Source organism: Sinocyclocheilus grahami, unplaced genomic scaffold (genome assembly GCF_001515645.1).
Source record: "Sinocyclocheilus grahami isolate Dianchi unplaced genomic scaffold, SAMN03320097.WGS_v1.1 scaffold19.1, whole genome shotgun sequence".
Lineage (NCBI taxonomy): Eukaryota > Metazoa > Chordata > Actinopteri > Cypriniformes > Cyprinidae > Sinocyclocheilus > Sinocyclocheilus grahami.
Genome location: NW_015505198.1, coordinates 1,227,744 through 1,242,817, shown reverse-complemented (window position 1 = coordinate 1,242,817; position 15,074 = coordinate 1,227,744). Strand labels below are relative to the sequence as shown.

Sequence of the window (15,074 nt, the reverse complement as noted above, 5' to 3'; positions counted from 1 at the left end):
TGCTTTTCTCTTTAATTTTTGCTTTTTTTTTTTTTTAAACCTGGACCTGATTTTTCTGTAACAGTAATGAAAATCTGATATCATTTAAATTAAATTAACGTAAATTATTTAAACTGTAAAGTATTTATATAGCATAAAAATGTCTGCTGTATTGAATTTAATTTATTCTATTTAAAAAAATAAATAAATAAAAACCTGGACCTGGATTTTTCTGTAACAAAAATTAAAATCCGATAGCATTTATATGTCATAAAACTGTCTGCTGTATTGCATTTATTCTACTAAAAAAATAAACCAGATTTTTCTGTAATAGCAGAAAAATTGGACATGATTTTATTTTGAAATAATGAAAATTTAACATTATTTAAATTAATGCAAATTATTATCTGCTTCACTTCATTTTGTTTTTTTATTACATATATATGACTACATCATGTCGTCAGTGGGAATGAATATTTTCCACATACAGCAGCTGAAAGCATCTCACCTTGATTTTGACGGTGCAGTGGCTCAGTGAGGAGCAGCTCAGAAACACCTCCAGCTCCATCTTTGTGGTGGGTTCATCCATCACTGCTCCACATTCTAAACAGAGGAATCCTTTCCTAGAAACCAGCACACATGCAACTTTTATTGCTGTTTTTCAAATGTTTGTTGTGTCTTTTTCAGTTTGAGGGCTCAAAGGCACCATGATTCATTACTTCAGCTTTACTCTTACACAGGAATGTGAAAACAATTTAGCCATGCGGTGGGTTGTGATTAAACACAATGCAATGGAGGATTCTTACACATTAACTCTGAACACATAAGGGTCAACAACCTTAAGAGACTGCACAAGATCAACACATGCATTTAGCATTCCAGGACAGCACCATTATTCTGTATATTCTATTTGGCAGATGCTTTTATTCAAAGGACTTGCATTGGATTTCAAGGCATATATTTTTTTCATGCAAACCCATAACCTTGGTGTTGCTAGCATCATTATCTACTGTTTGAGTTATAGGAATGTCTATTTTTAAAGTTGACAAGCAACAGCGTTTTACTTCCATAATCTGACATATTTCTGAATGAACCATGAAAAAAATGTAGATCCTCTGCAGTGAATGGGTGCCGTCAGAATCAGAGTCCAAACTGCTGATAAAAACATCACAATAATCCACAAGTAATGCACACAACTCCAGTCCATCAGTGAACATCTTGTGAAAAGCTGTGTTTGTAAGAAACAAACGCATAATTTAAATGGTCATTTTCAGCTTAAGTACGAGTCCATAATTCATAATAACGCTTCATCCAGTGTTGTCCTCTCACATCAAAGTACAACATATTTGTTTAGAACTGTTTTGGACGGTTTCTGCTTGTATACAGCGTTTGATCTGTGCATATTTCTCTCCTAATTCAGACGAGACAACTTTTCCACTGGAGGAAGCAATATTATAGACAGACGACTCATATTTTAGCAATGGTTTGAAGTTATAAATGTCTTGATGGATTTGTTTCTTATAAACATGCAGCTACTCATTTCATAAAATGTTAATTGACGGACTGGAGTGGTGTGGATTACTGTAATGTTTTTATCAGCTGTTTGGACTCTCATTCTGACGGCACCCATTCACTGCAGAGGATCCATTTGGCGAGCAAGTGATGCAATGCTTAATTTCTCCAAATCTGTTCTCTTGATGAAAAACTCATCTAGATCTCGGGTGGCCTGAGGGTGAGGAAATCTTCAGCAAATTGTTTTTTTTTTTTGGGGGGGGTGAACTCTTCCTCTAAGTCTGTTTTTGTGGCTTCGGGAAGAAAATAAAATGCCACAAACACGTCCCCTATGATGCACTTCGGGAAAACTCCGTTTTCTAACTCGATTCTTAATAAAGAAAGCATTTGGGACTCAATAAACACAAGATGACGCAAGTAGGAATTTGCAGCTGTGATGCTGCTTTAATAATGTCTGTAGGCATTAGTTTTCTAGAACTGACGTTAATCTGTCAGCCCATCCTTAACACAGATGCTGTAGGTTGACGTTCACTTAGGATTGTTTCTGGTCTTTAAAGTTCACCGGTTTGGACTTAGAACCGGACTAGGAGAACTTTGGACTTACTGATGTTCTCGAGTCTCTAAACGGCAGCTCTCGCAAGAGCTGCAGGTGGGCCAGGAGAACGCTGTGCTTTCATCCACTGCTACAACCACGCCTGCACATTAACATAAGCAAATTACCCAGAATTAAAATCATTTCATTGACACACTTAATTCAAATCACTTAAACCATGCATTGATTTAGTAACTAACACAGTAATATGTGCACTCTTAAAAAATAAAAGTTCCAAAAGGGGTTTTTCACAGTAATGTCATAGAAGATTCATTTTTGGTTCACGTTTCAGGTGAAAAAGAACCATTTTTTGGATCCTTTGGTGGAATCAATGTTAAAGGTTCTTGATGGAACCATATATTTATTTTTCAAAATGTAGTCTTTGGGAATTGAGATCCTCACTGCTATTTTTACCCTTCTGATTTGACCTACTACTGAGAAATTAATGATGAAATATTAAACACAAATAAATTATCAACAAATAATCTATGACTTTGTTTGTTCAGACTTCTGCTGAGAACTTTAAATTTAGGCTCTGCACGGACATTTTCTGACAAATAACATCGTAAAATCAGTAAGACGCAGCACACAAACACACATCTGTGTTATATAATAGACAGCAGGCAGAGTGATAAGACCCCTGCGTGAACCTCTGCTCTCTGGAGGATCCTCCGGCACGCAGCCAGAAGCTGAAGTTGCTGACCACTGCAGAAGATAATTTGTGCTTGTTACACTTTTGAGGCAGATGATTTGTCTTATCTTTAGGAGTTTCAAAGTCTAACATGGAGTGTCAAATATCGCATTTCTATCCTCTAATTGAACATGGAACAATCTAAACATAATGTCTGTGTGGATGACAAAATCAAAGCATAACATGACATAATAGAATCTGTATTTATCGCCTGATGTCCTGGGTCATTCACAGGGATTTCAGCTTGAATAACTTCATTCAGTAGTTTTGAACATTTCCTTAAAACAGATTTAATCTTAATCTGTAATGCATTAATGCAAAACAAGGGCAGGTCATATTTCACCCCAAAAGCAAAAGAAAAAATTATTTATTTCTGATAAAGAAAATAATGCATTTTTTTTGGACCATCAAGGTTTTGCTGTTTTTGTAATTCATTTAAATAATTGAATTAATTATTTTAATAAATACTACCATTATGTATACATACATTACAATATAATGAAAAATATTTACTTATTACTAGTAATTATTAAAATCATTACTAATATAATTTATGAATTTTTCAATTACAATAATGAGATTATGAAAATAATGTCCAAATGCAGATACACACACACACGTATATATATATATATCAATAAAATAAAATAAATCAATTAAAAATAAAAATAAATAAGCAATTAAAAAAATAAAGAAACATTTTTACACAATATTCACTCAAAGTTCTCTAAAAATATTCAAAATGTTCATTATCCATTGAGAAGTCTGTTGGTAGATTTTCTGGTAAAGATAAAGTATGCCATTTCTGTACCACAAGATAATTTTTGGAAAATTATTATATAATAAATATAATATTATATTTATTAAATGTATTATATATACTGTACATTGGAGAGAAATTCTAACTACTAACTATACATACATTTTTGTTCTGTTTTCTGCCCCTATATGACATAGGCTTATGTGTTTAATCGATTAATATGTCAAGACGGTCTCTTCCTGTCTAACTGGACAGCTCTCGGTCAAAAATCAAGTCACAAATATAAGACTGTTTTCCATTTTCTGAATGGTACATTTTTAGATATGTGGTATTAGTGATGAAATTTGAAAAGCAATGAAATAACTCTCAAAAACTATTTATCCTAAGAAAATGGTCAATATTCGTGGATCATTAAAAAAATGAAACAATATAGAGAGATGGCATCACTTTGCATGAGTTAATATAAGGGAATGTACAGAACACTTTGTAACAAAATGTGACTTTTATATCTCAAAACCAGGCAAGAAGACAACTTCAACATGTGGGAGAAAGATCTTTAAGGAGGAAAAGCAAATAACAAACCACAAGAAGGTCCCTAACAAAGCATCAAGAACAAAGCCTGAGCCAACAAACAACTGGTTTTGTTTAAATGAACAAACATGCTGTACCCCCCTGAGATCTGGTTCGTACCAACTCCTCAAAAATAAGGGAGGCTGTGGGGGAATATACCAACCTGTGACAGTGCAGAGAGAGTATGTGAGGGTTTCTGGACCCAGGTGGTCCAGTATGATGGGCCGTGGTATGGAGAAGGATGAGTCCTCTGGTTCCAGTTGGATCACCGTCTGTTCCCAGCAGAATATCTGAGCTGGTTTACGAAAAAGGAGCAGTAGCTTAATGTCACGGAATGTTCTACAGTCCTGGCTCTGAGAAATAACAACACTTAGATTAATGTAGGAAAGCTCTAAATCTCAAAATAGTTCAGACATGAAGAAGCAACCACAGAGATTTTCAGCTTGAATGGCTTCCATTCAGTAGTGTTGAACATTTCCTTAAAAACAGAATTTTTAATGCATTATAAAGTATTTGTGGCTGCATCTCAAAAAAACATGTCCAGGTCATATTTCACCCCAAAAATCAAAAGAAAAGAAAAAAGGAAGAAAAGTGAAACCTATTTTTAGGACCATTTTGTGACATATTGAGCACAAATTCCTATTTGTTTTTGTTTTTTAAATCAATCATTTAAATAGATACTCTCATCATGTATAAAATGCATTATGTAAAATATAAAATGATTTATTCTAACTTAATATATAGTATTATTATTTGCACATACCAGTAATGATTTATGAATGACATGAAAATAATGTCACAATGTATAATGCACTATAATACCTTATAATCAGTGTATTAAGTATTATTTGGAGACTAATATAGTTTTAATTTTTATATTTTTTGTATTTCTGTTTATTTAACTGAAAGTTTTAACTAAATGTAGTAGATCATTTTTGTGTTTTTTATTCTTTTTGTTGTATAGTTTGTATTCATGTTGTATTTCAGTTTTAGCACATCAAGTTAAACTAAATTAAAATAAGAAACGTTGCCTTGGCGACTAGATGAAATGAAAAGATTTTAGGTTTTAATTTGAAGTAACAATTTTTTTTTGTTTTTGATTTTTGTTTCAGATTTTGTTAACCTTAATAACTCAGAAAATCAGGATGTTTTAATTGCAGATTTACAAAATGTGATATATATGGTTATTTGTGTGTGTGTGTGTGTGTGCGTGTGTGCGTATATATATATATATATATATATATATATATATATATATATAGATAGATAGATAGATAGAGTACAGTGCAAAAGTCTTAGGCCACTAGTATTTTCACAAGTCAGTTATTTCTGTTTTGCTGTAGTGTGTCAGTAGGAAATATCAGTTTACATTTCCAAACATTAATTTTGCTATTAATTGTAATAATTCAGTGAGATTTTTGTCTGACAACAGCCAGTGCTCCACACAGAGATCTGATCTCATCATCATCAGTCTGTCTGGAATGACATGAAGAAACGGAACAAACTGAGACAGACTCAATCCAGAAGAACTGTGCCAACGTCTCCAAGACACTTCGTGTCAGGTGGTTCATGGCCTCCACGTCGTGCATTAAAATTAGTTAGCTGTGCATTATCCCTTATATATATACTGTATATATATATATAAAACTGGCTTTACAATTATGATTTGCAAAGAGGTACCAGTTACCAGAGGCACTGTTAATTATAATACTTCAGAATTACTACCATGATGTTAGACTGAACTAGTAATTAGCAAGTCCTTCGAAATGCACAGTGTCAGTATAAAAAGCTGTGCATGAGACAATACCTTCAGACAGCTGACGTGTTCATGTATGTCTAACAGGTGAAATACCATTCTCCTTCACGGCGTCTCTGAACATCAGAACAGGCTGTGTCTGCAGGGCGTCCAGGGCCTGTGTGACTGAGCTCTGGATCAGGCAGGACGGGCTCAGACACACGGCTACGGTTCTCCTGTTCCCATCTGTGTTTGGCTCCCTTTGTAGACTGGGATCTGTCACAAAAAGCAGCATCTCCCTCTCACCTGCATTTGAGCTCTGCAAGACCAAGATGCATGTGTAAATCAGTGAAATGTATAAATTAAATAAATTAGCATGAACTGACTTGAGATTTTAAGATTAGCACTGGAATATGCCTTTCAATATATAATGAAATTGTCTCTTTTCAAATATGTAGACAAAAATATTGTGTAAAATTGAGTATATCTCATGTGCAGGAATTCAAGAACGAAAGAAATTATTATAATATTTCAATATGACAAAATAATCTATATATTAGGTAATACTATGTTACAGCACAATTTTGGGACATAACATATAAAAGCATAAAAAGCTGCTCAGATAAACGGAAAATGTCTAAGGAAAAAAAGATAAAAATGTGTTTATAGTAATAAAAAATTTTTTTTTTATATATTATATTATATTATCTGCATATTATTATATTATATTATTTTTTAATAAATGAGAGGGACACTGGCCTTTACTAGATTGTTTTATAATTCATGTATAAGCAAATTTGTGGAAAATATTGGTGTTTATCAAACAGAGGTCTGAATACACAAGGCTAAATAAAACTTTTGTTTTGCCTCATTTATAAAGACATAAATCTGTCATTATCAGAGGAAAAATGCTTTAGGGGCCGTTTCCCAGACAGGCTGTTCCTTCATACACCTACGCTGATGTGCAATGTCAATAGCAAAGCAAACAGAGCGAATCAAAACAAAACAAAAAAGGTTCATCTACTATCCACACGAGTGTGTATGCATGACCCTTAACCTCCTACAAATAAATCCCAGGTTATCAAAGTCCAAAGTCTGAGGGTCTGCTAGATCAGTCAAACAGATTGTCAATGGATGATGTCACTTACGGGAAGCTTGCGACAAACAGTGCGTAAAGCTTTCTGAAAGCTTTTCCAAAGGTGTACAGTTTGGAAGCAACCCTGAGGGATGAGGACTTGGCAAATGTGCTGGGAAAACAGCTACGGTGGGTTCTTAAGAAGACAAACTATAGGCAAAGCTAAGAACTATTTCCCACACTCTTTAAACCAGGCATGCCAAGACATCCCACAAAGATATAGCTATGATAAAAAATGATCTGATTCATGCATTTGTTGTTAAAATAGGTTGAGAAAACATTACCAGTAATTCTTTATGAACCACAGTGGCCCGAAAGCTGCAATGACACCTCGAAGATTCATCCTAAAAAACAAAGAAAGAATCATTCAAAAATCTTTACATTAAAATTAAATTCTTTCATGGTTTGCACACCACTGTTGGTACTGTTAAAACCTAAAACTATTAAATATCATTTTCATTAATTGAAAAAAGCTGAAATAAAACAAAATATAAATATCAGATTAAAAACATACATAAAAAAAAAAACACTTAAAATTTGGAAATATTACATTGGAAAATAAATGAAATAAATACTCAAATAAATAGGTTGAAGTACTAAAACTGAAATAAAAATAAATATTACATATATATAGATAATAAATATTTATCAAATAATAAATAATAATACAAATAAATATAACTAATAAAATAGCTACTAAAAATGACAAAATTACTCAAATCTAAACTAAAATGAAAACTGAAAATATAAAGACTGAAGCTCATTCAATATGAAAACTACAAATGTATATAAATAATACTAAAATAATATAACACTGTTTCACACCTTTCGAAGCAATTCATTTTCAATAAATTAACATTACTGGATAATGATCTTTAAAATTGATTTAAAAAATATATAAAATGATATAATAACTGCACTCATAAAGAGTCATTTAATAATTATTTTATTTATTTTTGTTCTCAGCATAATTAGAAAAAAATATATATATATACGTAAAAATCTTCAAGTATATATACACTACAGTTCAAAAGTTTGGGATCAGTAAGACTTGTAATGTTTTTTTAAAGAAGTCTCTTATGCTCATCAAGGCTGCATTTACTTGATCAAAAATACAGAAAAGAAACAGCAATCTTGCAAAATGTTATTACAATATAAAATAATGGTTTCTATTTTAATATCCTTTAAAATATAATTTATTTCTGTGATGCAAAGCTGAATTTCCATCATCATTAGTCCAGTCTTCAGTGTCACATGATCCTTCAGAAATCATTCTAATATGCTGATTTATTATTAGAATTATCAATGTTGGCAACAGTTGTGCTGCCAAATATTTTTAAAAGATTTCTATTTTAAATAAATGCTCTTCTTTTTAACTTTTTATTCACCGAAGAATCCTGAAAAAAAAGTATCACAGGTTCCAAAAAAATATTCAGCAGCAGCAGTACAATATCTCACGGTTCTCAACCAATCAGATTTGAGAACCAGAACGAACTGTTGTATAAATATATATACTGTATATATATATATATTACAGAAAATCTCAAAGTTCTTTGATATTTCCAGGTTTTTCTTTATTTTGTCATTTATTTGTTTAAGCATGTCTACTAAAAGAGGTTTCTGTCAATCTGTTTGTTTTGTCATTTTGAGTGCTGCACCTGAAGGATCTCTCTTAGCGTCTGAAGTACAGGTGGTCGGTACAGTGGAGATTCAGTCTGTCCAGATAACGGAACCATGTGTCCCAGCTGGACACTCAGCCTATAGCAGAAACAGGGCGGTGGGACTCGATCCTGGAAAGCAAAAACTGGCCTGACTATTTAAAAATCAAGTAGTTCGTTAAATAGTTCAGAAGGGTCATTTTATGGAAACAGACTAATACCATTTATCTCTGTCACCCAAAGTAAAGCTCCCTTCCCAGTCAACTTAGAATATTTATAGAAACAAAACAGCAAAAACGCTCATTCAGAAGCCACCATAAGCTCATTAACATATGACTGCCTAGATTTGCATATATTTACATCACTTGAAGGTTCAAAAGTAGCGTCTTTCAAGATACAAAAGGATATTAAAATGCTATGAATAGTAGAAAATGTTACTTTAAAGCTGCTTTTTTAAACCCAAGGCAGAAAAAAGGCCTAATAAACGATGAATGTAATTACTTATCTGTCCCAAGCAACACATTATCTACAAAACAAGCAGATTTTAATGGCGAAAAACTGGAGATACAGTTTATATTCATGACATTCTGATGTGTAGGTCTCTCGTTCAGTGTAAGTCTAAGGGATTTGTTGCCTGTTAGGTGAAAATTTGAAGCATAAATTCATGTCTGGTATGGGACGAGGCGCATTGCAAAGTTTAATACTCAGCTTCAGGGGTTTGTTTAAATCACTAACTCTTAGTACGAGAAATTGCAGTAATGTTTGTCTTCGCAACCACCGCTAATGAGTAATTTTGTGTTTTTAAGCTCTGAAGGTTTATTTATATGTGCTTTAGTTAAGAATGCAGCGCGGCGGTTGTTTTGACGTTGTACTGCCGCTATCCAGGAGGAATCTTCCAGAAGCAAGAGGTATGCGAGATAAATATGAAGTAAACACGACTGTGATTTACGATGTGATCTGAAAACCTACACTGGGAGACTGCAGAAGATCGTCATGAGATTTTGGATCAACTGGAGGAGGCCACAAACTGTCAATCATACTGAAGAGTGGAGAACATCTGCAAAGAGAAGAGAGAGGAAAAGAAATAAGGTTTCAATCTCTGAATGTTCAAATTCAGGGGTCCTTCCAGAAATGCGGGAGCCGGAGGTGGAGCGTATACACTGTCAGTCTCATTAGCTTCGGTTGGACTGACGTGCTGCCAAGTTGAGCTTCTGTTGGAGCTGAATAGTGTCTGCTGACAAGTACAAGATCAGTTTCACTAGCAGGTTGAGGCTTGTTCACACACATACACACACACACACACACTCGCACACACACACACTCACACAGGTAAATAATCTGTCATTAAAACATCCAAGAATTTAATTATCACTATTCAAAATGCTGATCATTTAATATTTGGCAGGCCAAATGTTATTTTAACACTCCAAATTCGAGTTTATGCTACTGACAAAACATCTCAGACTGACTGACATACAGACAAAAGGACAGAGATTAGCTCCGTCTGTGTTTGATTTAATAGATTGACAGATAAACACTCCAACAATATGACAATTATAACGGATATTGCGCAAGTAGGTATCAGGGTTATTATCGTTAACGAAAACTGAAACTGTTAAAAACTTTTTGGTAACTGAAAAATGTTAACTTTTTGGTACATTAAACATTTTAGATGAAAAACTAAAGGAAATTTAGAAATGAACTGAAATAAAAACTCAAACTAAAACTGAAATAAAAATAAAAATAAATTGAATCTAAATAGTTATAATAATAATTTAAACAATACAAAAATAAAAAAACATCCTAATAAAAAAGCACATAACAAAATTACCAAAGATTAAGCTAAATTTAAAAAGAAAGCTGAAAATATAATAAGAAAAATAACTACTGGTAATTCAAAATATTAATAAAAAATAAATAGTAATGTTTGTAAAAAAAAAAAAAAAAAAAAAAAAAAAAAATTTTTTAAAAAAAAAAAAAAAAAAAAAGGCAAAAGCATAAAATTACTACAATTTAAGCTACAATTAAAAAATAATAAATCTGAAAATGTAAAAAGAAACACTAAAAAATATTATTTAAAAAGATTCATTTAAATAGTAATATTTTAAAAAGTAATAAAAATGACAAAAGCACATAAAAACTGCAAATGTTAAACTAAAATTAAAAAGAGACTAACAACATAAAAATAAAAGCTAATTCAAAATACTGACAAAAACTATTATAGTATATATAGGGTATTCAAGTTGCTATATGGCTGTTTGGAGATCATAAGAAGATCTGTTTTCATTACAGATCAAATTTAGTTTCTGGATTCTTAAAAGCTCCCTTACATAGATGGATTTCTAGATCGCAAGAATAAAATGTTCTTAGTGGAGCTTAAAAAGCGTTCTTGAACCCTGTGTGTGCCTCAGTGCAGAATGATCTGATCCCTCACAACCAGTTCCACAGCTGTCTTAATCCTCACCTCTTCCCTTGACCCGCTCAACCGCCCTATCCAGTCCAGCGGGACGAGCCCTCGCTGAAAACACTCAACATACTGAGAGAATCAGACTGAAATGAAGCCATATAGCTTATGTCTTGCAGTACAGACAATCATACTGTTCATTTCTGGAGAAAGTTGTCTATTCCTGAGCATTAACTCCAAAAAAAAATCACATTTTCACCCTGAGTATTTTGTTTTTACATGTATGCATTTAACAGATGCTTTTATCCAGAGTGACTTGCAAAAGAGAAACAAAGCAATTTCTCAAAGAGCCAACAATGCCAGGTTTATTAGACAACTATTAAAAAGTAGATTTTTCTTGAAACAGCATTCAGAATTAGAAAAAACACGATGAAAAAGAGAAGTTGAGCTAGATCAATGTAAGAAGGTGCGATACAGAGCCTTTCCCTATACATAACTGAGCCAAACATGCACTAAATCATCTATTTAAGGTGTAGTTCGACAAAAAATTTAATTTTGAATCAAATTAAAATAACATTTTGTCATTTATTTTTGCAAATAGAAATAATGCTGAAATAATATTTAAATATTTGATGAAACTAATGGATTAAATGGACTAAATTTACTAACTGGTAATAAATAAAAACTAAAAGTGAACTAAAACAAAAATAAATTAAACCTAAATAGTAATATTAAAAAAAAACTAATAAAACAGATCTGACAAAAAGTATAAAATGACTAAAAATTAACTATAATTATTATATTAAACCTAAAAATAAAATCTAATTGAATAAACATGAATAAAAACTATAATAGTATATAAATGATAATAAAATAACAGGTTCCAAATGAGGTACATCCATAGAAGACAAAAGGAGATATTAGTCATAAAGTCCAGGCTGCTCTTTTCCATACAATGAAGTTGTAAGTACAAAAAGTGTGATAAAATGACCATGAAAGCAGTCTAAATTACTTCTGCATTGAATTTCAAGTGCTCTAAAACCATCATTCACTCGCTTTATGTGAAGAAAAGACTAGAATTTAAGATGTTATTTATTGAAAATCTTCCCCTTCTCTAATATTATCAGCAAATAACTACTAAAATTAAAATTTTTCTTCAAATAAAGCAATCATGCTTTAAAGGACATATATGTTCTTATTGTCTTTTTGGAGACTGACAGTCCCAGTCCCCACTCACTTTCATTCTATGGGCATCTCTCAAAACACAACATGAAGTTTTGAAGTGCAAGAGCAAGATAAAATGACCATGAAAGCAGTCTAAATTACTTCTGCATTGAATTTCAAGTGCTCTAAAACCATCATTCACTCACTTTATGTGAAGAAAAGACTAGAATTTAAGATGTTATTTATTGAAAATCTTCCCCTTCTCTAATATTATCAGCAAATAACTACTAAAATTAAATTTTTTCTTCAAATAAAGCAATCATATGGCTTTAAAGGACATATATGTTCTTATTGTCTTTTTGGAGACTGACAGTCCCAGTCCCCACTCACTTTCATTCTATGGGCATCTCTCAAAACACAACATGAAGTTTTGAAGTGCAAGAGCAAGTAAATGATGACAGAATTTCTTCAAGTGCCCTAACCCTAATCTCCACAGACCCTGTTCACCATATAGATGGCCACTGATCCCAAATAAGCAGTGCATGCTGAAAGGCATCTTGGGTATTCGTGTACAAGGCTCATGTTCATATCTGTGGAAACGTGTCACCAGAATATCCCATCACGTGCCACCTTCAACTTAAACAACATATGTTAAAGCAGTGACCACCAAGCAGACAAGCTTGAGTGAGCAGACGCATGTGGCGAGAGGCCAATCTAATACTCAACGCAGATGTAAATCTAGCAGGCTGGAGTGCTGCAAACACACTGACACTGTGAGCTGCTAATCTGAGCCCGAGCAGGTGGAAATAGGAGCCCATATTAACTTTCAGTTCAATGGAGTACAGTAAGGTTGACTAATCATTCACAAATAGTGCAGAAAACAGGGCACAGCTAGACAAAATATGAAGATATGCTGTTTGAATACTAAACAAATAGTTGGATTTAGGAGGATAAATACATTTTATTTCAAATTTACTCTTTATAGTTTAATTTATAAATCATAATAAATAAATATGACTTAATTCATAACTTTATATCATGTAAATAAATTATATATATATCACACACACATAATATAAACATATTCATAAATATTTAAATAACTATGACTATTCATAATTATATTATGTACATTTATATAATTACATTAATAACAACAATTTGAAAAAATATTTATATGAAAATACATGACAAAGAATAATATAATATATAAATCCAGCAGGCATTTGAGTTGTTTTGCAATATAATATATATATATTGTTGCTATTGTCCTAATTTGAAAGTAGCTTTTTATAAAAACATCTGCTAAATGATGCATGTAAAAATAAAATAAAATAAAAGGATGCTTTAAAATAATATTTTTCAGATCAGCGGGATGTTTTTAGTGTCATGTGATTATATCAGACTCACTTGTCGCGTGTGAGACGCTGGACGACTCTCAGGGCCTGGAGGAGACACACATGGCCCTCCAGCTGCTCCGAGTTCTGCTGGATCTCTGATTCTGTGGACACACAGTGCAGAAGAACCTCACCGAACATCCCGTAACTGTCCTGAACTAGAGCACACAACCTGAGAAAGAGAGGGAAAACAATCACTTTCAACCATTAAACAACCTTTAGTAAATTTTTCCCTACTGCTTTGCACTACTGATTTAGTTTCAGTATCTAATATTACTTATTTACTCCATTTGCACTACTGTTATTTAACTTTATTTTACTCATTACTTTTGCAACATAAATGTTCAGTATTTTATTGTGGCAATAATAAAGCACACTAAACTAAAATTAAAATGGCAAGGAAGAGAGTGGTTAAGAAAGACTGAAGTTGTGACTACCTTTCTAAAATTCCAGCAGGCATTTGAAATTATTATGACAAACTGTATTTATAAATAAACTGCCCAAAATGAAGACCTGCAAATGTGAGTCTCTGATGAAGAGGGAAGCTTCATCCCAACAACAAACACTCACATAGATACAGACACTGTCTGCAGATTAAATGTTGACTTTGGCACCAGAGAGGGCCTAAATAATAACTTGATCTATGGACTGACTCGCAGCGGTCACATGGCCGTGTTTCTATACTCAAAATGATATTTTTACAGGTATTAATAGTCTCTACAGATAGTCAGTTCACAGAAACTGGTGACTTTTTTGGAGCCAGTAAACCACAGGACTAAACAAACAGGCTGGTATTTAAATATACTTTCACATGCTAGACAGTGATTTGATTGCACAGTAGAGATATCTATAGTAGAATACGAAAATAAACACAGTTGATTCGAACATTCTTCACACTGATTTGAAGACTATTGTTTAGTTTAAAAAGTGCTTGCAAAGCACAACTGCATTGATATTCCTGAAATCATCTACTTTTATTCTTTTTCTTGTCCACATTTTCTGCAAATAATTCAGCTCAAACCAATTAATGTGCAGACCAATAACAAACACTGTTTAGTATACTGTTTAGAACAGAGATTCACAAACTTTTTGTCAGCCGAACCCCTTTGACCCAAAAATATTTACTTGAAGTGCTTTTTTAAATGTAAATATTTCAATAACTCAACAACACTCATTCGTTCACGGTTTTCTGATGTTAGTTAATGGTCACATGGCATGGAAAAACAAATAAAATATTTAAAAAAAATTTATTAAGGGCCAGATTTACTAACAGCTTGCACCAGCACAAACCGTCTTTTGTCATTAAAATAGTACTGTCAGGATTTATTACTTTCTGCCTATTTTCTTATTGATTTCTGTCCATTATCTCAGCTTTTGTTGCAAAAGGCATCACAGAAGTTTAATTATGTGCTCATATGCAGAGTCGACAGAAAACAAGATTCTCTCAAACTTCTTATCAGATATGAATCAGTTTCAA

The 15,074-nt window shown here is 32.6% G+C and overlaps 1 protein-coding gene across 1 annotated transcript in view; it reads right to left on the bottom strand.

Annotated features, from left to right (window-relative positions):
• spidr (scaffold protein involved in DNA repair) overlaps positions 1 to 15,074 on the bottom strand; it is a 34,733-nt gene that overhangs the window by 4,465 nt on the left and 15,194 nt on the right. The window contains exons 4-11 of the mRNA XM_016238034.1: positions 13,611 to 13,769; positions 9,602 to 9,689; positions 8,633 to 8,764; positions 7,259 to 7,318; positions 5,957 to 6,158; positions 4,268 to 4,399; positions 2,096 to 2,186; positions 488 to 602 (exon numbers count right to left, since the gene is read on the bottom strand). Of these exons, the coding sequence (XP_016093520.1) occupies positions 488 to 602; positions 2,096 to 2,186; positions 4,268 to 4,399; positions 5,957 to 6,158; positions 7,259 to 7,318; positions 8,633 to 8,764; positions 9,602 to 9,689; positions 13,611 to 13,769 (979 nt within the window). The remainder of the gene's footprint in view (positions 1 to 487; positions 603 to 2,095; positions 2,187 to 4,267; positions 4,400 to 5,956; positions 6,159 to 7,258; positions 7,319 to 8,632; positions 8,765 to 9,601; positions 9,690 to 13,610; positions 13,770 to 15,074) is intronic.